The 26,614-nt window shown below is 44.7% G+C and overlaps 1 protein-coding gene across 1 annotated transcript in view; it reads left to right on the top strand.

The window, feature by feature from the left end:
- grid2 (glutamate receptor, ionotropic, delta 2) overlaps positions 1-26,614 on the top strand; it is a 351,200-nt gene that overhangs the window by 289,971 nt on the left and 34,615 nt on the right. Inside the window, exons 12-13 of the mRNA XM_076154034.1 lie at positions 5,106-5,244; positions 10,425-10,620. Of these exons, the coding sequence (XP_076010149.1) occupies positions 5,106-5,244; positions 10,425-10,620 (335 nt within the window). The remainder of the gene's footprint in view (positions 1-5,105; positions 5,245-10,424; positions 10,621-26,614) is intronic.

The raw sequence follows: 26,614 nt of genomic DNA, 5'->3' as shown, positions 1-26,614 counted from the left end.
TTTTTTTTGCTGTTTAACGAGGGAGAGAGAGAGAGAGAGAGAGAGAGAGAGAGCATAATTATGCTTCTGAAGCAGTAAGCAGTTCTCCAAATGCATGATTTGCGTGTCTGCATATGCGCTCCACACAGCTCCTGTGGTCCTGTAAGGGCCGGTGCGGACCTGAAGCCAATCGTTTGTTTGGTCGTTAACAGGGCGATCACACACAGACGCACAAACACATTTAGACTTTCCAGTTCAGCTACCTTGCATGTGCTTGGACTGGGGGAGCAAACCAGAGCACCGGGAGGAAACCAAATGTGTCCCCGTGTTTAATGAAGCCAGAGAGACATCGGCGCTTTTTCCTGTTTGCCTCCCCTCCCTTCCTCCCTGGCTCTCCCGTCAAGTCAGGACTTTGATCAGGAGGAAAAATGGAACGTGAGACAAAGATGCAGTCTGAGTCGAACTAGGAGTCACAACATTAAGAAAAGCATTTAGTCTGACATCAAGCTACGGTTACAAAGCTGAAGGACCAGCCAGGCATGCTGCCATGCCCCTGCTACCTAATTACCAATCTGTTAGGTAGACATCCAGCAATCCAGCCAATCAATCAATACCAAAAAGAAGAACGCCAGCCAGCCAGCCAGTCTGTGAAATTCAATCAAATCTAATCAGAACAATATCCGTTTCTAAGCAAATGTCTAGCCTATGCTAGTGGGCATAGATCTCCTCAGGCCACGCCTTCACGACAGCGCCAGACTTGGATCGCCGCCCTTTCCCCTCTTTGAGTAGAAGAGGAAGAAAGACAAAGGCGCTGTTAACCTCCAGCTGGACGGGGCGCAGCAGTAATGAGGGAGAGGAATGGTCGTTACGTTGGAGATCTACACCGAGGGGACACAGTGGGTGCCTTTGAAATGGCCAAACTGGCATCCACAAAAGCTGCTTTATAATAGCAATGCCTCTAGAATCCGTAAACATACACACATACAATCTGACACACGCACACACAAATGCAGTTTCACACGCTCACTTGCCTTTGATGGGAGTTTTGGGGATTACTATCACAGTGGAACTTGAGAAGATGCCTGGAAGCACACTCATCCCTCTCTTATTATATTTGCCGCGGTAAATCTTGCTAAAAACTTCCCGCAGCCATTGAAGTGTGCTTAGCGCTACAGAAGATCAATCATATTGTGCTGACTGTGCGTTCACTCTGCAGTCAGCTCGTCGTCGTTGCGTCCCCAGAAGTCATTTTTGCCGCACTATGTCAGTCCCCCGTGACAAAGTTGGCCAACACGCACTAACCCCGACAGCCAATCAGACGTCTACGCCCACTGAGGGAAAACCATATCATCAGCGCAATCCACACCAAGAGTGTGTGTAAAGAGAAACGGTACACTACATAATGTCTTTACACGTACTTGATGGACACGGGACAAGGGTGTCCCACAGGAATGAAAACTATGCAGACGGCTAGTTCTGTCCTTCAGACAATCAGATGGACTAAATTCATATATAGTACAGTAGAATATAAAGAAATAAAAGTCCAACTTCATTTATTTCACCGAGGGAGGCAGTAGTCGAGTGGGTAGAGCTTCCGCTTAGGAGCACGTAGCAGGTGATTGATCAGACTGGCAGTTTGCAACATCACACATGCAATATGTTTCCACTGATTATGTCATAGTCAGCTGTTCATAATTTTCCACAGTACTGCTTTTAATACAATACGATGTAGAGTTAGAGTACCTGCACCTGATAAGCTGATTGAGCCGTGATCATGTGTTTGGTAGCGGATATTAGGTGGGATATGTGCAGTGAATGAGTGCCCTTGAGCAGGATGGAGACCACCTGCTGTTTGGCCTCATAATGGGTCCCGCAATGAATTCTTTGTTCCTGCTGATGTGGCACTCTTCTTTAAGAAACAAACAATAAAACGCCAACCATTGCAAACCTATTAAACTGACTGATCAACACTGTTATTCAATCGCAGGCTCATATATGCTGTTTACAAGTGTGTGTTTATTACAGTTGGACTCTTAACCATCTACACTTCTGCCTCATTCATGGTCTAAGCTCTTTAAAGGGTTGCTTTGTTGTGAACCGCACAGGGCAGAAAACTGCTGCTGCTCTGCTTCTTACAGTTTGAAATGTGCCAATATGGTCCGTCAGCCATGTCAAAACAAATGTTCTTCAATTCGCTGATAGAAAATACCTAGTTTGACATCAGCGACTGGAGCGTGGCCAGGAGGGGAACCGGCTGGATAGCTTACAGAGAGCAGTGGTTTCACAAAACATTCCCCTGATGGATGCATTGTTGACTCGCTTCAGCTCAACACTTGAATCTGTAGAATCTTTACATGTAAATAGGAGCAAATATCTGCTCTAGTAGCCGACAAGATGATTGAAAACAAAAGATAGTGGCGTGTTTACGGCATGTCAGTACTTTTACATGGAAATATGACACACAAATGATTTGCTGACTGCCTGATCTCCGTCTCCGTGGCAGCATCCATCTGGCTGTTTCCTTTTGCATGAAAGATGTTTCTGATAGCGTGATAGACCGTCTGAAAGACATTAAAGACAGAAAAACATGAAGGGACACGGGTTTGATGCACAATACACCATTTAAAAGTATAATCTAGAGCTTTTTGCTGGTACTGATAGAGCAGTGACGCATGACTGTGCTGCAGTTTGCAAGAGAGATTTATTCTCCAGAGGGGAAACCTGCATATTTTATTACGAGGCAGTGCTGTGGCTTGCTAGTGATCTTAGCATTAATGTCAAAGCAAGCTGCCGAGTTACAAATCAAATCTGTGTGGTGTCACTACACAGTTTTGTCAAATTCTGTCTGTCTGTCTGGCGACGCATTAGACAATTGCTGAAAACATAACCGTTTGATTGGCAGTGAACATTTTGGCTTTTTGGGATTCATTTTTCAAATTGCTCCCACACAGAAACGTGGTAAAGAACAGGTCCGATCATTATCAAACTGTGTTCATGTTTGGATTCATGGACATAAGCAACCTCACTAAATCAGACAGTGACGCTGGCTCATGTTGGAGTCCAGAGAGACTCTCCATAAGATGCATTTCATACTTCATAAAAGTCATTTATTCCTCCCGAGAATCAACATGAAATTGTTCTCAGTATTCACAAGAACTCTTTCTCTGCTAGCTTAGCCACGCTTCTGTGCATATTGCCAGTGTGAAACCCAAAATCCTTAAAATACCTGCGGTGGGTGGAATGACTCAAAAAAAGGTCATGTTGTCAGAAGCTATCGGATTCCGAGACACTGCAGTCATGGCGATGTGTGTGGTGTTTTTTTTTCGTTAGAGGCCCACGTTGTCAGAATAAAAGCGTGTCTCACCGCTAGTGGCACTCAACGACTTCATCCCCAAAGACAAAGAGCTATTCCCCAATTTCATCCCTTCGGTTTCACTTCTCAAGGCTTGAGATCTGAGAGATTAGATTTGCAAAGCTTGTTTAAAAAGTAACAAGCTTCATTCTTTGTTATCCGCGGCAAACTGCAGCGACAAAGAGACACACACTCAAAGGACCAGAGAGCGATCAGAGAGAGATCAGCTTCTCCAAACCAGTGCAGTGGGTAATGAAATGGGGCATAAAAGACGAAACCATCCTATATCAAGCATATTGCAGGGTCAGCATATGGGAGAGTCATTTAACACACACACAGACACACACAAACACACACACACATGGCCATTATTTGATGAGAGCATGGAGTGAGATACAGTGCCAGCAGGCTTTCGGCAGAACCCGTGATGCTAAGAGTAAATGTATTGCCTGAAATAGATAAAGCCAGAGAGAGAGAGAGAGAGAGAGAGAGAGAGAGAGAGAGAGAGAGAGAGAGAGAGGGGGAGATTTGAATGAAATCATATCAGTAAATTATGCATAAACAAGGTCTGAGAGAAGAGGAGGAAGGAGGAATACGGCAGGAAAAAAAAAAAGGCGAGGACATATGGAAGGAGGAGGTGAGCAAGATGAATGGAGCGTGGGATTAGGTGGTGTCTGATGTATTATTGAGTCCTGGCTGGAGGAAGAAGGAGCGAGGCGAGTGTGTTAGTCTGCGTTGACGTTCTCACTGATCTCTCCCCCCGCCGCTACAAGGATGAACGAGGCTAATTTTTCTTCCAACGGGGTTCAATAAAGGCAGCGGGGAAGAGCTCACAGGCTGCAGATCCATCATTCATGCGTGTGTGTATGATTGTCAGTAAGCACACTCATATGTAGGCATTTCATCATATAAGCATGTACTATGTATGCAAAAATGTAAATGTAATTCTTACACACACACATTCAGGGTTGTCACACGGAGACGAGATGAAGATCTTAACTGCCTGTGGCCTGGACTATTAATTATGTTGTGTGTTGAACGTCCATAATCAAATTACATGAGGCTGTTTGAAGTAAACAGAGGCTGTAAATCACAAATAGTAACACAGTGAATCTGCTATCTATAGATTTCAATGTTGACCTTCTGTACCTTTGTTTTAAACGGGCAACAAGGGCTTTGTGTTACGTACGTGCGTGTGTGTTTGAGAGATTTATTGTGAGGGTCAGCATTAGATTGACGTTCAATTTTTGTAGCACACAAAAAGCCAAGGCCGGTCAGTTTTACAGGAGCTCAACGTAGCGGAGGACAAGGATGAGGGGGTTTTATATTTGAAGATGGACGAGCCGCTTCTCCACACATACACTCTTGACACGCTCTGAGCCACTGAGACAAACACAAATGACATCAACTGTTGTTTTGACTTGTTTACTTTCAGTTGCCAACAAGGACAATTGATAAGAGTCCTGAAACTGAGTGTAGTTGAGACATTTACATTTACACACACACACACACACACACACACACACACACACACACCGTCCGCATCGAGAAACTTTTGATCATGCACATCTTTTGATCAAGCCTTTCTCCCCAGCTTCAGACCACCAGGAGACGTTCAGGTCTGAGCCCGAGCAGCAGATCCAATCTGTTAATCCAGCCGTAATCTTTTCCACGGCGCCATTGCTCTGTGCCAGATTCTTCCTATAGCTAAGAGTTTCGTATGGATTTTGTTTCTTTGATGTTTCTTGCTAAACTTTCTTTTCTGTGTCTCTAGGCGGTGAGGTGCCCTACACCACTCTGGCCACCAGGATGATGATGGGCTTCTGGTGGATGTTTGCGCTCATCGTCATCTCCTCCTACACGGCTAACCTGGCTGCCTTCCTCACCATCACGCGCATCGAGAACTCTATACAGTACGTATGAAACGCTTTGATCTGCTCCATCTCAAGGTTTTATTTTGACATCTCTTATTCAGTGTACAGTCAATATCTTGGGGAGAAGGTTTTTTTGTTGAAACATTTGGTCTAATATGCATAAATGAATACATAAAATGGTAAACATGTGCTTGAAGAGATGCATATTCAGGTATATGAGATATATAGGTCCACAAGCTGTATTTATGTAAATTCAGGTAGGCCCAGGGCACATGTAAGTATGCACAAACACATATACAGAAACAAAAACACACCCACACACCCACTGCGATCAGATATGCTTACTGTTGTGCGTACATGACAGATTGCGTCTCACCTCACACACTGGGACGCATAGTCTTCCCTGCTATATGTGATAGATTCTCAATGTGGTTATCAGTCCAACCGGGCGTGTGTAATGCAACGGACAACACAAATACACAAACACACACACCCGTATCCAGTTCTCTATCTTGTCCTTGCCCTCCCCTTTCTTTATATCCCCGTCTCACTCCATCTTCACATTGTCAGAGGATAGTAATTTCCTGTCTGCCTCAAGTTGGTTTCTTTACGCGTGTGTGTGTGTGTGTGTGTGTGTGTGTATGTGTGTGTGTGTATGTGTGTGTGTGTCTGTGTGTGTGTGTGTGTGTGCGTGTAGCGATGATGATGCATTTGATAAACAGGGAAATCGAATGAGGTAAAGTCAGGATAAAGGTAGGGAGTGAGAAGAAGAGAGTAGGTTTTGTATGTTCCCATCTAGTTTGTGTCAGAAAAGGTAACACGCAGAGGCTTTCTTTCCCTTATAAACACACACACACACACACACACACACACACACACACACATACACACACACACATCATTTCCCTAAGCTCTGTGCCCTCTGTTTATCTATCCTTGCGATAATATGTTTGCCCGCTTCTCTCCTGGTGGCAGTAGGAAACGCTCATCTCTCATTGGACTAATCAGCATGCTGGAGCATCCGGTATATGCCCGGCAGTGCCACAGTTAATTGTGCTTGGCATTGGAATAAACAACATTTATTTCTCCAAATCTCATCACTATTTCTCTCTCTTGCGCTCTCTTACTCTCCTTCACGCGCTCTCCTTTCTCTTTTGTTGCTCTTCTGTCCACTTCCTAACGGAAAACCACTTAACATCCCTGTCTGTCCCTCTCTCTCTCTCTCTCTCTCTCTCTCTCTCTCTCTCTCTCTCTTTCACGCTCTCTTTCTCTCTGTCTCTACTTGTTTTTGCGTCTGTTTACATTCACTGTCATTAACAAGTGACTTTCAGCGCCTCATTCAGAATCCATTGAGGTAATTAAGGATTTACATAAATTTTCATACATTATCTTTTGCGTGCTGACTCTTCTAGGGTCATTAGTGGCGTAATTACCACGGAAACAGCAGCACCCACATGGCACCGGGCCTTCAGAGATGGGTGCCGGGGTGAGCAGCGCTTTTGAAATCACAGCCAAAGTAAACCGAGAGCAGTCGTGAAGCATAACAAACACAGAAGGAGAGAGCGAGAGAGAGAGAGTAGCGGAACAAAAATAAGAGATGTTGTGATTTCCTCTCAGTTTTATCTGATAAATGCTTTGCACGAGCAACATAGGGAGGGATGGAGGGCGGGAGCTCCTTAGTGTCTCAGCGGGCCATCAGGACAGACAGGGCTTTGACGTATGAATGCCCTTGTTTCGTCTTGGAAATGAATTAACAAGTGAACGTTCAGCACCCTCTCTGGACTATTTCACACTTGGACGTCTTCTCTCTGTTTGAGCGTGAATCCTTTAGGACAACAGCAACGGATGGCAGCATAGAGAGGAAGCAGAAGAGGAAGGAGGAGACAAGACAAAGACGTCAGAGCTTCATGCTGCAGACATTAAGAGGGGAGGGGGGGGAGTATGTAGAGGAATAGATGAGAGGGATTAAGACAGAAAAAAAAAGGGATGTAAGAGGCAGAGGTGAGGAGACGGAAGAGGGAGACGGATAGACGAGAGTGGGGGGAGTGTTTTGGGTAGCAGGGGATAATTTGGAAGGGAGAAATGGATTTTTGAAGGGTAAAAATGTGATAAAAAAAAAGAGGCGGCACCTGTTGAGAACTGAAAGAGATGGAGCGAAAGAATGGTGTCAGGTTGGGAGAGACGGAGACGGGGAGGGAACGTTGAGGATGAAAAGCTTCTTCTCCTGGTCCAATCTCACACAACAGATGTCGTATTTTCTGCTTTGCTAAAGAACGCCAATAAAATCAGTCAGGTGTGCGTGCCTGTGTATTGTGTGGATGGGTGTGTGTCATTGCGGCTAATGGCTAGAGTCTGTGTGTGTGTGTGTGTGTGTCTGTGTGTCTACAAATGTCTATGTTGCATCCCGGAGGTCGGCTAAAACAGTGGAGAGCTCAGTTTGGTCAGACTGACAGCAGCTGTTTCCCTTATTTAAAGTCTCAACCTGCCTTTTGTTATGGGTCATTAAGTAAAGTGTCATTTTATCACCTTGTATAGGCAAGGAAGGACTTGTAAGACCAGTTTATGGTTAAATAATCAGAGCAGAAATCTTCGGTGCAACAAGTCTTTGATTCTCCAATGTTTGGAGCCAAGTATCACCTCCTGTCCTCTCCCACAAGCCTAAACTGCAGCTTGTCCTCTGTCCTCTCCTGTACACTCCAGCCTAACACCCGGGCAGAAAGACCTCGGGACACATTTAAGTGCTGGGGACACCGAGTGGAGAGGACACGATTACTGCCTTGCCTCACGACGGCCAGAGTTTCAACTGTCCCACGCCGGACGCTCGAAATGAAGGACAACCACTTTGTTCCCACTCGATACAGCCAGAGACTAGGGACAGAATGTGGGATACTATCATGACAGATAGTACCCTGGTACAGAAGAGCACTGACAGACTGATTCTGACTTGAAAGAGCTCTTCAAACCCCATTATTTCCATATTCAAGCAGGACGCCCCACTGCAGATTCAGACTTTATGTGCTCCGCTCTGCTCGGCTTGCTCGTTGTTCAAGGTTGCACAGCTGTCTGCAGTGCTTCACAAGACATTTGTTAGTAAGTTAATGGACTGATCAAGACCCGGCTAACTTCACCCTAATTAATTTCCTCGCCCAGAATCACAGAGAGCACTAACACTGACACTTTAAAGGTTACACTGTTGTTTACTTTGCTAAAAAGGGCATTTTGTTTCCCTTGCTGTTCCCATTACTGACCTCTGTGTCCTTTAATATGCAAAAGGACACACATACACTGATAAATATGATCAATCTAAATCCTCTCACAAATGCATGCACACACACACACGCACACACTCCCACAATTTGTCACAGGATACGTTCAGCTGCTGCTTACTCCATTTACTTGCTCATTGAACTGCTTAGGGAGAATATAATTGGTTGCAAAAGGAGCTAGCACACACACACGACAATCAGATACAGTACATACACCAACACACTTCAGATGTGCATATCTGTATGAGTCAACACACACACACACTATCATAAATAACAGAGATATGGGAGATCTGTGAACGGAAACAATTACTGTCAGCGCTTTGATTGAAGTCCTGGATTTTAGTCGTTTTTAATCAGAATCATTTTATTACACGGGAGGCCTGACCATCTTTCCTGAGGGGGGGAAAGGGAGATGAAACCCTTTTCTCCTTGAATGAGAATCTTTCATCGTTTTATCGCCAAATAAACGTCAGGCCCGAGCGTTTTTGCCACAGCTTGGGCCGCTCTCTCTCTCTCTCTTTGCAACAATTTATAACAACACTTTTAAAGCATGCGCTCCGTAATGGAACACACCCATTTCGTAGATGGAATCTTAGAATGACATCATTACGTTTTGAGACACGCGCTCCATTCCCCCTCTAATATTATCAAGGACATTTTCTTTTTTGTAATTAGATTTTTTTCAGTCCTGGTTGGAACATCGTCACTGATCTAAACTCTAAAGTGGCAGTGTGTTTTGCATTCACGTACCTTCAAGGATTGGAGCTGCCCTTACCTGCAGAAAGTGTTTAGAGTCAAATCGATAAAGTTCTGTGTCTTATTCTGACAGGAGCTCCAGCGTAGTTTCAATCACCGTGGACACTGTGGACGATTAAGTCTGTCCTGCATGGAAAAGCTCATTAATCAAACCTTCTCTCCTACTTCTTCTTTTTTTTTAATCTCCGTGTGCTGTCTCATCATTACGTGAATGTTCTTCTCTCCTCACACCAGGGCTTTTAATCAGATGGAATAAGTGTAAGGTGCAATTGCTTATTGCTGCTTCCACCAGGACGAGGAAATGCCCGGCTCAGTTTTTCTCAGTATAAGCGGAACATTTTCTGACGGCTTATGAAAGTTTGTTCTGTCATAATAATGAGAAAAATTGTACGATAAAACAAACACATCTGAACTAAAAATGTTCTCTGGGTGTTCTCTCTCTCAGCCACACACCGACAACTCTCTTACACACACACACAATTAGATGACAAGCTGAGAGTTACTACCCAGTGAAACCCATTCGCAAAGGGGAATCCTGGTCAAAGAGAGTGATGATGACAGGCGAACATATTCACTAAAGGGTGGGGAGGGGAGATTATAAAGGCCAAAGATTAATTGACAGCTATAAAAGATTCATGTTCATGGCAAAGTTCATTAAAAACCTTCAAAGGATTTTTCCTTTTAGAGCAGGTCAGAGAGATAGCAGAGGAGGACGAGAGAATGGAGAGCGAGAAAGGAACAACAACAGCTGTGACCTTCAACAGCAACGTGCGCCGGTTGTTGCTCATGCTTTTGTATTTCCTTGTGTTCGGGAGCGCACAGTCATGCATGCTTATGTTAAATCTGTTCTGTGGGTGTGTTACAGCTGAATGAATGAAATAAGATATCGCACACTTGATCTTCATTAGGCAGGACAAGTGTGTTTTTTGTGGCCGTGCATGTTTCGCTTCACGCGTTTCTCTCCAATCCACGGGTGGTGTGTTCAGCCGTATGACAAACAAACGCTAATTAGTTCCTGTAATGGTTCTCTATTACATTTCACATCGGCTAAACTGTTTGAAAGGCAACTAAAGCCATGTTGCATCGTAATTAACTATCGCTTGTGTTTCCCCCAAAGGTTTAAAGTTTATGAGTGAGGGACAGAGTGACTTTTTCTCTGAGTACTAACAGCTCTCATCCTCTTTTCTGTCTTAGGTCCCTCCAGGATTTATCTAAGCAGACCGAGCTGCCTTACGGTACCGTGTTGGACTCCGCCGTGTACGATCAGGTGCGAGCCAAGGCTATGAACCCCTTTGAGAGAGATCCCATGTACTCCCAGATGTGGCGGATGATTAACCGCACTGGAGGAGCAGAAAACAATGTAGAGGAGTCGAAGGAAGGCATCCGGAAGGTAGGATTTCACATTTTATTCTTAATTTTAAGAAGTTGACAATACGAAGCGCCGCTGAGGCATTGCATGGAAAGTCGCAGTGAATATCAAAACACGATATCCTGACTTTATGTAATCTGCAGAATAAAATCAGAAAGTACTTGCTTGTCAAACATGAAAACACTCAAGAAAAAATTCATTACTGATACTATTTGTATTCTTATTCTTATTCTTATCCTTTTTCTTTTTCTTTTTCTTATTCTGTAATGTTCTTTAATAAACCCAAAACTCTGAAGCTGAGGACAGAAACAAGAACGAGAGGTCACGTAAAAATAGAAAATAACACAACAGGCGCACATCGTATCAAAACAGTAACACAAGCATAAGCAACTAAACGGATGGAGGGTTTGAAGTCATTTCTTAAAGCTAATAAGGCTTTTGCTGCATGTCTGAATTGATTGCGTTGAACTTTCCAGAGTCTGGTTGCTCTGCCCCTGGAGTTCAGCCTGATATGGGGTTGGGAGCGAGCAGGAGGGTGTATGAGGCTGGATAAGTCGCAAAGATAATGGGGCGTGGAACAATTTGCTTTATAAGCGGAGTGTGAGTGTTGTATAGTCAATACGGGAATGAACAGGAATCCAGTGTACGTTTAGAGACGACAGCAGATGTGCCAATGCCACCTCAACCTGCGAGAGAGGAAGACATATCCTGCGACCTGTGTGAAGTCCTTCAACATTCCTACAAACATTATCAGACAGACATTATTCAGACAGACTTATATATAATGATATGACGCACCCACCAACAGACCTGTAAACTCAGCACCTAACACGTTTGTTTACTTTGTTGGTCAGGGACAGCCAGCGTGTCTTAAACCCATTTGATAATTCCTCGCTGCTTGCCCCTCGGTTGACCCACAAATCGATCCAGTCCGTGATCTTTAAGGACGCCCCAAAGCCTTCAAGTCTGTTCTGAAGATGAGGGGAGGAGGAGGGGGGGTTACATGGAAGCCTTTTATCAGACAGACACGGCCCTGAACTGGAAATTTGATTTTGATTTCTGGGTTACTGTCTGATCAACATGACAGGTACAGTCTGTGTCCATCTGGAGGATGAAAGAACCACAAAACAATCCCTTTAATCTGGTAGCAGCTTGGGTTTGTGGTAAACATCACACTTTCTGAACACATGGGGTATTCTGCATCAAATGAGAGTGGCCTGATCTGAATTTGCTGTCATGCTCATGGTGGCGATGGTGTGATGGACACTTGTATTGTCAGGCCTGAGGACAGGGGGGACACATGTCCTTACTTTGTGTATTGTATTGGTAAATCATCAGATTTGTCTTCATAAACGTCTACACTACTGAAGAACCAGGTTTGAATTGCCTGCAGCTGTGGTACAGTATAAGAGCTAACCAAGCACGGTGACATTTTGTTGAGGCTAAAGGCAGCAGAGAGTTGTTATATTATGAGGACACTGCATTGCTTGCTGGGTTGTTTTTGCATCCAAACCATGAATTATGTCTGGGGGGGACCTGATACTTCATTCTGATACTTTAGGAGATAGTAAGTAGCATTAAGTCACAAGCAACTCGCCAGGAACCCTGAGCACCACAGGGTGTTTGTACAAACAGCATCAATTATGAATACACCGCAGTACCATTCAAACTATACATCTTCTTTGAAAGGGAACATTTGGCAAACAGTCGTAGGACAGTTTAACTTCATTACATAAATAAATTATTTGAAGGCACAGAGCTCGTCCAACATTTTTATGGGAATGTTTCATAAAGGGATGGTCAGCAGCCGGCACCTCTTAATTCTCTACAGGGTGTGGAACACGTATGGCTTCCTACATGGATTAGTGCCAGCCATATTTTAAAATACAGCTCATGCTATAGGATAATCGCTGTTGATGAGGATAAATCTAGCTCAGCCATGTTGATAAACAGATAACACACTCATAGTTAAATGCGTAATTCCCTAGATAATTACTCAGCATTATAAATACCTGACTGCTGCATCTCATTTGCATACATCTCTTCTTCCCGTCTCCCTCCCACTGAGGGTCTCACTTTCCCCCCCCCCCTCCCACCAGTGCATATTAGCATCAGCCTTGAACTGGAGCCAGCATTGGAAGCCACGCAAGTGTTGGGAGGAGTGATTAAAGCGGCCGTGGTGCTTTGAAAATGAGTAGATAAATGCAGCACATTACAGTATATAAGCATGTAGTATTAAAGCTTACATGCACACACACACACACACCAGTTGGGTGTTGGCAGAGTTATTCTTGTGCCGGGGACCCTTGGCTTTTGTCATTGATCTCATTTGTCTCCGCTGCCTGTAATTGTATCAAGAATGACAGTCTGGTTACATCAGGGGTCACTGCTGAATCTGCAGTTGGTTCAGGATGTTCAATGCTCCTCTTATTTTGAGGACAAACCTACAATTTCTTCCATATTCTATATTATGGCCACTGCTCACTCCTCTCGCTATCAATTATAGGTGTCTCTGTGTAAATGGAACACAATTCAGATGGTGTTTGCGGCTGCAGATACAGTAACTCAACGAATATCAACCTCAGCACTACCTCCTACCTCCTACCTCCTACCTCCTACCTCCTGTACACCCATCAGCATCATTCACACCTGTCGATGGCTGGAGACGAACCCGCCTATTAGTGGTATAGACTGTTAGATCTTTGGACTAAGTGAGAGATGGTGTGAACAGAAATACTTTTAAAAAGTTTGGACTGTGTGTGCCCGCTGATTGGACCAAAGGCCGTCTGGTCCGCTGCTTTAAATGAGCCGGCAGAGGTACTTGTCACAGTTTGATGGAAAGCGCCTCTGCCCAGGACGAGGATGATTAGAATAGTAAGGAGAGGATGATGAGGTTGATCAAGAGGCTTAAGACACAGAAATCCACTCCTTCAACATTGGATTCCTCCTTGTATTTTCATTGGTGTTGGAATTTACTCAGCAGCATGAAAATCTGGCTGCACTGATGTCCGCCTCTTTAACGCCACCAGCAGAACGTCCTGCGCTCTTAGGGTGGTTCCTTTTTTTTTTTGGGGGGGGGGGGGGGGGGGGGGGGGGGGTTCGAGAAGCAATTGACAACAAAGGTTTCACAATAAATGAATGAACTGCATTTCCAACTGATCAGAGTTCCCATAGCGGCGGAGTGCGAGCTGAACAGGCCGGAGGGAGGGAGGATCTTAGCTCTAAATCCTGCCTGATGGAGGTGACGCCTCTATAAAACCAGCCAGCACTGCACAGCAGCAATGACAGAGGACACAAGACACAGGCACACCTTCTCCTCTGACTGTGCCTCTCCTGATGTTTTCTTTCATTCTCTCTCTCTCTCTCTCTGTTATTCTACTGTCTTTTTTCCTGCTGCCTCTCTGAACGCAACGCCTATTGTTTCAAACTGTGTTGCTCTCAGTCTTCTTGTTGTTCACCACTCCATTTCTGCAACTCCATATTCATTTGTTTCCCTCTCCACGCACCCCCCCCACTCCTCCTCTCTCTCTCTCTCTCTCTCTCTCTCCCTCTCTCTCTCGCTCGCTCGTCAGCAGCCTGTTAGAGGCTACAGGGTGCTCTCTAGTGGTGCAATAAAGTCTCTTCATCTCTCCAGTGGTTGCATTGATATGCGACTGTTTTTCTTTCCATTACCTGTTGCTATTTGTGTGACCTGTATGAAATGAAGTCAGAGGAAATCTGTTCTTTTCATCATGCCGAAAAACCTTTAAATGTTCAATAAAGGTCAATGATTCTTCTCATATTTTCCATAGGGTGGGTAGATTTCCCCTCGTACTCCGTACACAGTCTTCCTTTTGGAGAACACAGTGTATCTCCTCACATTATCTAGTAGAATCAGAGGCTTTTAAGCTGTATTGCCGTGACTGATCTGCTCAACAGACAGAAACAGAACATTATACAGGGCCAATACCTAAAATCCTTCATCTGTGAATGGACTATTTATTGTGTAAAGCAAAATGAAATAGCTGCAGCTGTGAGGCTGTGATGTTATCAGCAGACGCATTGAGTGAGACACACTCAGACATCTTTTGTTCTCTGTCTCCCTCCTATATGTTTGAATAGATCGTCTCTCTTAATTCACTCCTGCACTATATGTGATTCCTACCAGGCTAAGTACTTGATATTTCGTGTTGCGCTCCATCCTCTGTGTTTCTGTCTACCTCCTGCTGTTCCTGTGCCTTCTCTCTCTCTCTCTCTCTCTCTCTCTCTCTCTCTCTCTCTAGCTATCCCACTGTCTTTCTCCCTCCCCCCTCTTGCTCTCTTCTCACTCTCACTCTCCAGCCCGTTCTTGTTCACAATAAATCTCTTATTCTTCTCCATCATCGTTGTCTCCAGCGCTCTATAGATTTTCTCCCTTTTTAGTTTCCACCCCCTCCAGCAGAATGATATTATATGTCACAACGGGTCAGTGTCTGAGCTGTCTTTTTCTATCACTCATGCACTCGTAACACCCGTGCACACTGACTCGGGCATGTGCATGTCCGGAAACAGACATGGCACACTGGCTTTACACACATTCACACACGCGCGCACGGCCAAGCGATGGCTCCGGGCTGCGGCATGTCACAGTGTAAAATACAAGGCTCTCTCAGTTCAGTCGATGATCAAGCCGCTCAATAAAGCAGAGGTGTTGCACCTCAGACTTGATATCTCATTAACTTGGTGTCACATATGATATCAAAGAGGATGGTGCTGTATGTCACTGGTTGACACAACGCCCTCTGCTCTTGAGGCAATGTGTTACTCAACTGTTGTCTTCGGCTTTTATTAGTTGACAGACAAGAATGGTCTCAGGATCGGGAGGAAAGTCTTTTATTTTTTATGTGCTTTTTTGTCTGTCTCACCGGGAATGGCCGCTGTTGTCTTCACTTGTAAAGCTAATAAGTGAGACTAACTGTCAATTACTTACAATTCAACCTCTGCAGCCCCGCGACTTCATCCTGCAAATGACTGACACGGCCAAGTGATGTGCCTACAATATGAGCCATCTCATGTACCTCATAAAAATTCTGTGACACACTGACAGCAGACAGCATCTTGGCAGCCTTTTTATTACATCGCTGTCCATCACCTAACAGACACCTTTATGTTATACGTGTGCCTTTACTTTTTACGTCATACTACGTGTTTAACTCAGCCGCACTCCCTCCAAATGGATTTCTATTGAGGGTCACTTACAACAAATTGGTAATGACCTGAGAAAAATGATGAAAATAGGTGAAAATGTATTTTAACTCCATTCAGTCTAACAATCAAAAACAATACCAAAAGCTCCAGATCTCAAACGGCTCTCCTCAGCCTCAGCATCTCTGTGCTTCAACAAGAGGACCTGAGAGAAAACGCCTGAATACCAAACGTGAAAATATTGTCTCTAAAACAATGCCGTCTGTTCCTGTTGGCTTTGTAGTTGTGACATATAAGCACTTTCACTCGCACAGACAGACAAACATATGCAGGACGCACTCACGCACATAAACTCAGCGTGAACACCAAACCATCCACATATGTTTATTCATGCACATACAGGTGCAGGGCCACACACACACACACACACGCACACACACACACATACACATACACATACACATACACATACACATACACATACACACACATGCCAGACACACTTGATTTAAGTGTCCCTGCATGAATATATGACAGCTCCTCTCTGTCAGGCCTCAAGAGTGTCTGATGACAGCTGAGTGATTTTAGAGTTGAGTGCATTGTGAGTTTGAGTGATTTTCTGCATTTTTTGGCTGCTGGAAAGGTTCCACTTTAGAAAAATGCTTATTTCTCCCCCCAACATGTCCTTGTACATTGTATATTACACATTATTCCTTTGCCTTGTAATAATGGCAGTTATGTTTATTGCAGGGTTAAATATAAAATGAAGGCTTGAGGAGGGACTGTCAAATTGTGGTAATAACTAAATGAGGGACACACAACACTTCCAAGCTCAAAGCCAATACATACTCAACCTTTTCACTCAGCATTTCACCCAACAGCCAATCAGAGATATAGAAGAAGATATATAAGAGGAATGGGAAGGCAGGCTGCTGGGTGGGACACCGCAGGCATGGATATTGAAACGTCTCATGCATATGTACAGACAGGATGTTTATCTGATATTAAAATTCACATTACATTCAGGGGAACCAGTGTATTGCCGTGCTGAATCAGATCTTCCTGCTATCAATTCCACCAATTAGAGATGCATTACATTAGCACCGAATCCCAATTGATATACAGTATGTGGCAGGCATGGGATTTTGCATAGCCAATGTGTCGCTTATACCCATGGCTCTCGTCCATTTGGCAGTTTTGTCCCGCCATTTCACTATTTCCACTTCAAATCAGACACTGGTTTTATTAGATTACTGATACGATCTATTGAAACACATACACATACACACATGCACGTACATTCTGCTACACAGGCTCGATTGCTGGCAGCATTATATATAAATGTCCTCACTTGTTCTACATATGTTTAACTCCACTCTGTAACATGCAATTTTCTCATGACTTAATGTCGTCATCTCACCATCTGCCAATTTAGCATAATGACTGCAGCAATTGTTGTAAAAATTACCATAATTTCCTTAACTCTTACATACGTATCTGGAGACTTGAAGTAAGGAGATGTATAATGTGTACGCCTATAAGCATTCGCCAATTTACTATAATGACTTCATAGATGATGATAAAGATTACGCCGATTCCTGGAGCAGATACGGCCGACGGTAAATCAGCCGAGACCCGATTCGATCCCTCAGCCTTGGGTGAGGCCATCACGGCGCTCAGGAGAACAATCGAGACAACACTCGGGACAAATGGAGGGAGGGGAGAAGATATGAGCGGTGAATGGGTGCTTAGGGAGCAGAAAGGATGCAGACTGATAAGGAGAGAGGAATTGATGAGGGCAAGAGTCTGAGGAGCCGCTGTGGAAGATGAGGATGTAAAGGGAGGGATAGATGAGCTGGAGGAAGAAGCGGGATGGGGAACTAGCTGGACAGCCAAATTATAGAAAAGGGAGATTCGACAGAGAGAGACGGGGGGAGAGTGATGATGATGATGATGATGACGATGATGCGGATATGTTTAAATGTTTTAACATCGTGTTTTAGTAATAATTTCTTCAGCCAGTGAGACTAAAAGCTTTCATTATAAAAAGAAAATAAGACAGAGAGAGAGAGAGATAGAGAGACAGGGCGAGAGAGAGAGCGAGATGAGGAGGATTTGTCTCCTCTACAAATGAGGCCTCTCCTCCAGTCACAGTGATGCGTTTGAGTGAAGCCCGGCTTATATTTCTCCTCACTGTTAAGACTTCATTATGTGCTACTTATATCGCAAATCACTACCCAACCCCCCCGCCCCCAAAATGTTTCATACAGGGACAGAAAAGAGGATGACGGACTGATGGATGGATGGATGGATGGATGGATGGATGGATGGATGGATGGATGGATGGATGGATGGTTAAAAGAAGAAGGCTATTCCAGGATGGGGGTGGGTGTGGGGTTGACAGATGGAGTAGGTACAATAAAAAGCAGAGAGAAAAATAGGTGAGGTCGTTGGGAGTGATGGGGGCAGTGCAGAGGGTGAGATTAATGGATGGAGCCGCGGTGAGGAGGTAAACACAACAAAGAGTGTAAGCTCTGAGCCAGAGTAATGGCGCCCAACCAAAGAACTCCTTCTCGCTATCCTCCATTTATCTCCTCTCTCGCTCCTTTTCTTTCCCTCTGTCCGCTCCTTCCATTTGTCTCCTTCCATTTCCCATTAGCCCCCCGGATCTGACGCCCTTAATTAACATAAACGCAGATAAAAGATTTAGCGTCTAAAGATTTCACTTCCCCCGTCGGAGGGGTGTATCGGCCCCGTCGTCACGGTTTCATTAGCAAGGTAAGCGCGTCGAGCAACATCGCGTCAAGCCAACATCTCAACCTGTTGAGATGTTGGCTTGACAGAGCATATTGATGAGACCTACCCCAGATAACCCAGTGTGTGTGTGGGTGTATGTGTGTGTCTGTGTCTGTGTGTGTTCGTGCTTGTGGTTGCTCTCAACTTTAAGAGGCACTTGTACACCAGGCAATGACTTATCTCTATACTGCGATGTGCATGTACATGTTTGAGAGTGTGTGTGTGTGTGTGTGTGTATGTCAATGTGCTTTAAGAGCCTCCTGCCAATCGTCCATTGGTCAGAGAGTTGCCAAGGTTACCGAAGCGGGTGGCCCAGCTGTGTTTAGTGACAGGTCAGCTTTCTCTCTCTCTCTCTTCCTTCCATCCTTCCTTTCATCCTTCCTTCACTCCTTTCCTTCCTTGTTGTCCTTGCTTCCCATTTCCCTTCAATCTGGATTCGCTCCTTAAATCACCTTGTAATGCCTGACTTCAGCACGGAGCGCTTGTTGAGGTCGGAGCAGTATTATTAGATTTTTCAAAGTTAATGTCATATCTGTGTGTGTTTGTCAAGAATTTCATTGCATTTGAATGAAACGTGTGCGGCTGCACACTGGGCTGGTGTGATAGCTATCTGTCACCGTGTCTGAGTATGGCTGCTGTAATATCCTCTGTAATAATCCAGCCTCTGCTAAGAACAGAAATGTGTTTTTTAGCTGCTGGGCTCTCACATTCCCTATTCTGTAGCAGCGCAAATCACCCTGACAGGAGAAAAGAGAGAAAGCTCTTTTCCTGCAGAGTGTGATAGCTCATTAGGATTCAACACAACCAGTCCAAACAGCAAACATATTTTCCCGAATGATGTCAGTGTTTCCTGTGTTGTGACTGAGATTGGAGGAGAGCGGATGAGAGGAAGAAGCGGAACAAAGAGACAATTTACATGACACGTTAGAAGAGGACGGTATGGACTGCGGTGATGCCATCATAACTGAAAAAACACATATGGTGTGTTTGTGTGTGTAGTAAGTGGGGGGGCGGTGTGTTGGGGGAATACGCCGCCACACGCTGGATTGATGTGAAACCGACGCAGTTTGTTTGAGATCTGACTAATCAGGCTCGTCTGCAGAAGAAATGATGAGAGACGGAAGGAAGGAAGATAAGAAGTGAACAAGAGGGGCCTTGAAATGCCACAACACACACACACACAAACACACACACACACACACACACAGATCTGCCATTATAACAACGTACCACTTTCATCACTGAAACAAGTAAAAGAGAGGTGACCAAAACAAATCCAATGTTCTTTAGCCTCTTTTTTTACCAATCATGAATCCTACTTGCCGACTCAGCCGCCAATCTTCCCTGCCAGCCAACACTCCCACGCTCGCTCGCCCTCTCCCTCTCTCTCTCTCTCTCTCCCTCCCCCTCTCTCACCCTCTCACCTTTTTCGCCGCATCCCTTTTTTTTCCCCCCTGCACAGCCTCGTTTCTCGTTACACCGTTCTGCCTGTCTACAGTAATTAAAAGAGGAAATCCGACAGAAATCAAGAGATGACGTGAGCGTGACAATGAGACGGGCTGCTGCGGCGCCTTTCAACATATGTGTGTGTGTGTGTGTGTGTGGGAGAGAGAGAGACAGAGAGCGACAGCATATGTAAATTCAATTCTCTCATTCTCTGCAGGAACACAACAGAATCTTAGCTTATCATTACACTTTAGACTCTCAAAGCTGACTTGAGACTGGGGAAATGGAATCTGCCTGTGAGGACGGACGAGCACTATCTGTCATACGTGCTCTAATGTTTGAGCTGGGGGGACGGGGGGGACATTATTTCCTCCATGGGAATTTACTCTTCTTCTTATAAAGGATGGAACATAGAGATCATCTTATCATTTGACTCTAACATGTTTATAATGTTTGGTTTGCGAATTATCTTTGAACTTTGTCTGATCTACAGTATTTATCAATCCTCCAGGCGTCGTCTTTGAATCCTGATCAGAGGCCATCGATGGTTTGCTGTGTGAAACAAACTGTATCCGGTCTCTCTTGAAATTCTACTACTTCCCACAACGGGACTAAATCCCTCTGTAACATTACCAGGGCATGAACTCACACATCTATTGGGTCTGAGCGGCTGCTTTATCCTCAGCCTCCCCCCATGAGCCCCATAACTTACCATTATCTCTGAAGGAGGCTAAATTACAGGCCTAAAACTGCTAATCAAATCTACAAATGTTGCCTAACATGAAGGCTTGTCTGTACCAAAGTTTGTAGTACACTTTGTGGTGTAACAGCAGTGCTGCCATGATGTGAATCCAGTTAAGTTTTATTTAACAGCCCGCTGGTGCTGACTGCTCAGAGGCTCACACTGACTGTGGAACTCTGCTCATTGTGCATTCTGTATCATCTAAAAGCATCAGTTTGGCTCCGATTGCGCTGACATCTCTCCTCTAATAAGACACCTCCAATAATGAACCTCCTCCCCTTAATGACCCCCCACCCCCTCCCACACACACACACACACACACACACACAGACTTTAATAACACAATCCAAGCCTGGGAAGGTGGATGAGTATGTGTTGTGTTTCCTTCTTTAATCAATCTTCAAAGACAAAAGAGCACGATCCAAACATAAACAGCATTAGGATACTTAAAGCTGATTATGTAAGAGATTAAAATGCATTTACAGATTGGCTGGAGAAACATGGAGGCGAGTGCAAAAGCAATTACTTCTCCGAAATAAGAAAGCCCAATAGAAACACTGTAGGAGCGCAGTTGCTTAAGTTAGACAATATTATTAATCAACGTGGCAGAGAAAAAGGAGAAATAATGGTTGAAGCCCATTGGTCATCCGGCTGGACTGCAGCACGTCTGGCCTGCTTCACTACGCAAAGACACCATCAGATTATACTTTTGAAATAGCTGAAGTAGTTGCATGCATTTTGTTTTGGGATTATAAATGAATTAGAGAGTGGGTGGAGAGATTTTGCAGAAGAAAAGGAAGTAAATGGTTGTCTTCTGTACAAGCGACCTCTCTTTCTTATCCTGGCCTCACCCTTGACCTCATCCATTCCTCATTCTGTCATCCTCTACCATCCTTGGCGTCCACTTGGTCCCTCTGTTACACTCTCCTCTCATCTTCTACATGCTGCTTCGTTGCACACTATTTGCCTTCTTTCTCCTTCCTTCCTCTGTCCATTCTTCTCACTTCTTCACTCTCCTCTCTGTCCCATCCTTCCCACTTTACCTCTTCGCCTCTCCTTCTCCTCCCTCTTTACTCATCTATCGCCCTTCTTGCTCTGGAGCTCCCGGCCGGTATCAAGGTGTTAGTCACATCCCTCCTCCATCCCTCCGTCCCTCCATCTCTACTGTCTTCTCATTTCCATGCAGCTCGCTGTGCAGCCATGCTCTGCATCTTTATCTCTGTCTGTGGGGGAGGCGGTGGCCGAATGCCAGCAGCTAATGGACTTTTGGAAAACACCGACAGCCATGCATCACAGTCCTGAAAAGAGGGCAAAGAGGGATGGTGGGTTTGGAGTGAGGCCCAAGAGGAGAGAGGCTTGGAGGGAGATGAAGGAAGAGGAGTAGCTCCAAGAGAAAAAGTTGTAGTGAAAGACATCATTTTTGAAGTAATGAGTTTGTGTTCTGCCCGGGTGTTTGTGTTGTGTCCATCCACATATGTCTCGATGTCGTGTCATGATTATGGCAGCTGTGCTCAATAATGGCTTCAGTCAAGCATTCGCACCGACACCGAGCAGCGTTTGTCATAATTCATCCACGCGGCCTCGCCCACAGACATGAGCATAATCCAGCAGACTACAGAGAAGCTCCAGAGACTTTTTTGTCACATTCAGCTTCGCCAGCTGTGGTTTAAACACCGCTAATGAAGCATTTTTCAGTGACGGGGTTGAACAGAGACCTCAGCAATAAATAATCACGGAGCTTCTGCTTTGCTTCTTATCATAACAAAATGTGTAATTGCGCAGTTTGACTAATTAAGTATTCAGCCGTTATTGTGTGTGCTTGAATGCGTTCTTTCACTTTTGAATATTTTCACAAAAACAACTCAATCAGAGGTTTAACCTTCTCGACTTCCTGTTCCCGAAATCACACAATTTATGCAACAAAACTCAAATCTTTGTCCTAAAAAAGTAACAATCTGAAACAAACTCCGACAATGTATTCACAGAAACAAATAGAGGAATGAATGATTTGGAAGGATCAGGTTTGTTGAATTAGAGTTCAGCTGAAGCCCAGCTAACATTTTACTAAAATAGAGAGTCAACCTAAGTACATCAAGCTCCGCCCACACAGCATCGTCACTCACAGCCAGCATCTGTAGAAGTAGATTTGATCATCTACTACCTCTGCAGGCGCTCCAACATCAGAACTTGAGACTCCTGCTGGGTTTGATTGACACATGGAGAGATTGGGAGGGGGAGGAGAGGCAGATAGACAAAGGGAGACAGAGAGAGAGAGACAGAAGGAGAGATAGAGGGAGAGAGGACACTTTGCCGGTGAAATAACCTCTGGTGTCTGAGTGACACACACACACACACATTCACTAACATTCCTGAGACATCATCATGACCTCTGCCTGGAAAACAAGGCAAGGTTCCAGCGCACACACATGCACACGCAGGCGCACACACTGGCGAGCAGAGATCGTTTCAGATAACAGACTTCTACACTCTGCATCATGACATGCATGTGAGTGCAGCCCATCCATCCTGCCTTCAAGTCCGCCCCAGTGTGCAGCGGATCCCATCAGACCGCAGCAGGACACACAGAAGCCTCAGAGGGCAGAAAGCTCATTCGTCTGGTGAAAATTGAACTCACTGGCAGGTTCCTCTGAACCGCACGCATAACTAAATGAAACCCGGTGTCCGATCTTCCTTTATTTACTGTATGATCAATGCTCCGGTTGGAGGAGGAGGAGTAACGCTGCAGGGTATTTCCTCTCAGCGTTTGCGCTACATCACAGGAGAGTGTCTGGTAGCTTCAAACGGCACGGACAGTAAACAATTACCAATTCTGTAGCATCACAGTCAGGAACGATGTAAAGCAAATTTATGGAACTGTACAAGCTGGAGGAGTCACTTTAGCAAACACCAGCTGTTGGTTATTCTTGTGTGAATGTGGCTGTGGAGAGAAACTCAAATGAATCAAAATGTTGTGAAATACTGCTCACGGCGTGTCAGTCAGTGAGCCCGCGCGCTGTTAGCGGAGGCTCTATTCTCGGATGCTAGATCGGCTGTGTGCGTGGGGCTCGTAGAGATCCATTTATACTTCAATTGCGTTTGCGGTCCTGCGTGTAAAAATTCCCTCCCCGAAAATTTCATAACGATTCAGGAATAAATAGCAACAGCTGAAAGATATCTCTCTGTTTAATTACCCTGGGGGGAAAGATGGAGCTACAGTTAGCGTAAGTGAGCATCAGTCAGTGCCCCCATAACTATTTCCTACCCCGACTTGCCAATTAAAACTCACCCGAAGCAGCCAGTGTATCTACCATGTTACCATACACACTAGTGACTTGATAAGATGGCAAAAGCTGAAGTTGAAATGAATATTCTCTGTCTTAAGCTTCTACTCGGGTGGGAATACTGAATCCAAATGTAACACGGGTCACTGCTTTCCCTGGCAATGACTCCTAAGAGGTGCAGAGGGCTCCTGACACTGCACTTAGACCGTTTGGCACCAAACCTCACCACTGAAACCAATATTAATGAAGTTAATTTAGAACAACTGGCAGCTTCCCAGCGGTGGCAACGCAGCGTCCTGCACTTAACCAGCAATTTATATTCTACAACAACTGCTGTGACAGAGAGGAAAACGAATTGGCAGAAGACTTCGTCATCCTGGCCTTAAGCTGAGTGTCCAGGTTGTTGGTGGCAGAGAGAGAGAGAGAGAGAGAGAGAGAGAGAGCGAGAGAGAGAGAGAGAGAGAGAGAGAGAGAGAGAGAGCGAGCGGCTTCGTCTCTACTTGAGGAGACGTTCCTCTGGCTTCTTGAGCAAATATTAGTAAGCTCTGAAGTGCAACCTGCAACCAAGCGTGAAGCTGTCAGGATTCCCGATTCGGAAAGGTAGGCCATGTACCATCCAGGTCAGGACGGAGCAGCTTCCAAACCCAGATACCAGCGTGAATCCTGGGTTGAGGTGTTTCCCTTAAGCATGTTAATAGGTTTCCTCCTTCCAGCTAATGCACAAGTTTCAAGCAAATTTCCAGAAAGTTTTCCAAACAAACAGCTTATCACTATGACTCCTTCAGCTCCTCGCAACAGTGCGTGGCATTTCAGAATTGAAATCAGGCCTCTCCCTCTTGTATATGTGGCATTTCTGCTGCAGCTCCCTGCCCAAGATGCCATTTATTTTAATGAAGGAGTTTATCTGCGAGAGCTCGACACACTGTATTGACCTGCTGACCCTGGTGATGGACAGGAGTGTGACATGCAATAAAGCACCTGCCTTGTCGATGCCTCTGTCACTTACTCCACTAAGGAGGTGTGTGTGTTTGTGTGTGTTTTACAGCATTAACAAGCAAATATCGATGAGACTTAGTAGAATTTCTGTCAAGTTGATTGGATGTTGAGGTTTATTTGGATCACGATCAGGAATGCTTTAGTGGAAACCTTCACTTTCACAGATTATTGCAGTCTGCTTGGTTAGTTTAGTCTGGTTTGGTTAGTCTGGGATCCTTCTGGTGGAGTCTAGGCTGTAAGGTGAATGGTTTCTCTACAGCAGCACAAGAAGCAGAGAAAGATACAGCAGTGTTACTGTTTATTGAAAATAATTAAGGCGACTTCTCTCCCTCAGCTAAGCGTAAAACTACAGCCGTGATGTTTTAAATCTATCATCGACATTGTTTCACCAACGGTTGACCAGTCGTTGCGACTACTGAGACCGTCTTTAATTGGGCTGATATACAGTACAGCACAAAAAGAGAAGATGTGCGATTCATCTCTCACTATCATGGCCCAGCACAGCGAGCTGCCAACCCAAATGTGGTCAAATCTCTCTGACTCACAAGCAGCAGTGTCCAGTTTCAAATCCCTCTAGTGGCAATATTTGCTTTTGTAGTTCATGTGTGTGGGCCAATATGTTTAAGAGCAACATGCCTGGATGGTTGTTGTTATCCAAAGTCCAGGGCAGTTTCTCATTTTGTTTCATCTGACCATTATCTGTGACCTGGAATTTGGATTTAGATGCAAGCTGCTGAAATGAGCTTCTGCTGCAGAGTGGCTGCCCTCGTTCACCTCGACAGAGTGAAGCACTCAGAAAATCCAAGGAGACTACAAAGTGAAGCCACAGCTGAGTAGATGGACACTTTAAGGTCCACCCGCTGATAAAGAACACAAAGTGCTCATTTATCCTTTTATGGATCTGTCATCTGGATCTACTTTGAGGGTCTATTTCCACCGCGCCGGAGCAGAAACACCTACAATCAAAATGACCTGTTGGCTTTCACACTCGTTTCCACAGAGACGATCTCAAGACCGCGATGGCACAGAACTTTCCATAATGAGCTGATAGATGCATTTGAGTCAGAGCGGAAACTTCTACAGTAGCCCAGACTTCAGGCTTTAGAGGAAAAACGCATGTTCACGTCTGTCTCTACGTCTGCAGAAGAGATTTTTCTATTGTTTCTTTCTCAAGCTGTTTGTGTTTACAGTGGAGTTCTGGGTTTGGCCTCCCCGTCGTGCAGATGATGGTGTTGATTGTTCTGAGTTTTTGCTTCTGTCTTTCTTTTTGTCATAGAGGAGATCAAAAGAACAAAGGGAGCTCACATTTTTAGCTTTACATGTTCTTGCAAAACCTTTCAATTTCAAAACTTCTGTCTTTGTCTCATGTCACAGTTGGTTGGTTTATTTCCATTGGTGTGTGTTAAAATTATGTTTGCTCACTCTCCTTATGTTCAGCTGTCTGTCTCACTATTTTTTCTCTTTCAGACATTAGACTTAAATAAGGAAACTTATACAATATTCCCCTCTGTACTAATTCAAATTAAAGGAGGAACTTTAACTCGGGCCATCTAAAAGCTTTGAATAAAAGATCGGTGTTTTTGTGAGATTG

Source organism: Genypterus blacodes, unplaced genomic scaffold (genome assembly GCF_046128005.1).
Source record: "Genypterus blacodes isolate CSIRO-AG114 ecotype Tasmania unplaced genomic scaffold, CSIRO-AGI_Gbla_v1 ptg000061l_1, whole genome shotgun sequence".
NCBI lineage: Eukaryota > Metazoa > Chordata > Actinopteri > Ophidiiformes > Ophidiidae > Genypterus > Genypterus blacodes.
Note: the sequence above shows the minus strand (reverse complement) of the source record. Positions and strands in the feature narration are given on the sequence as shown.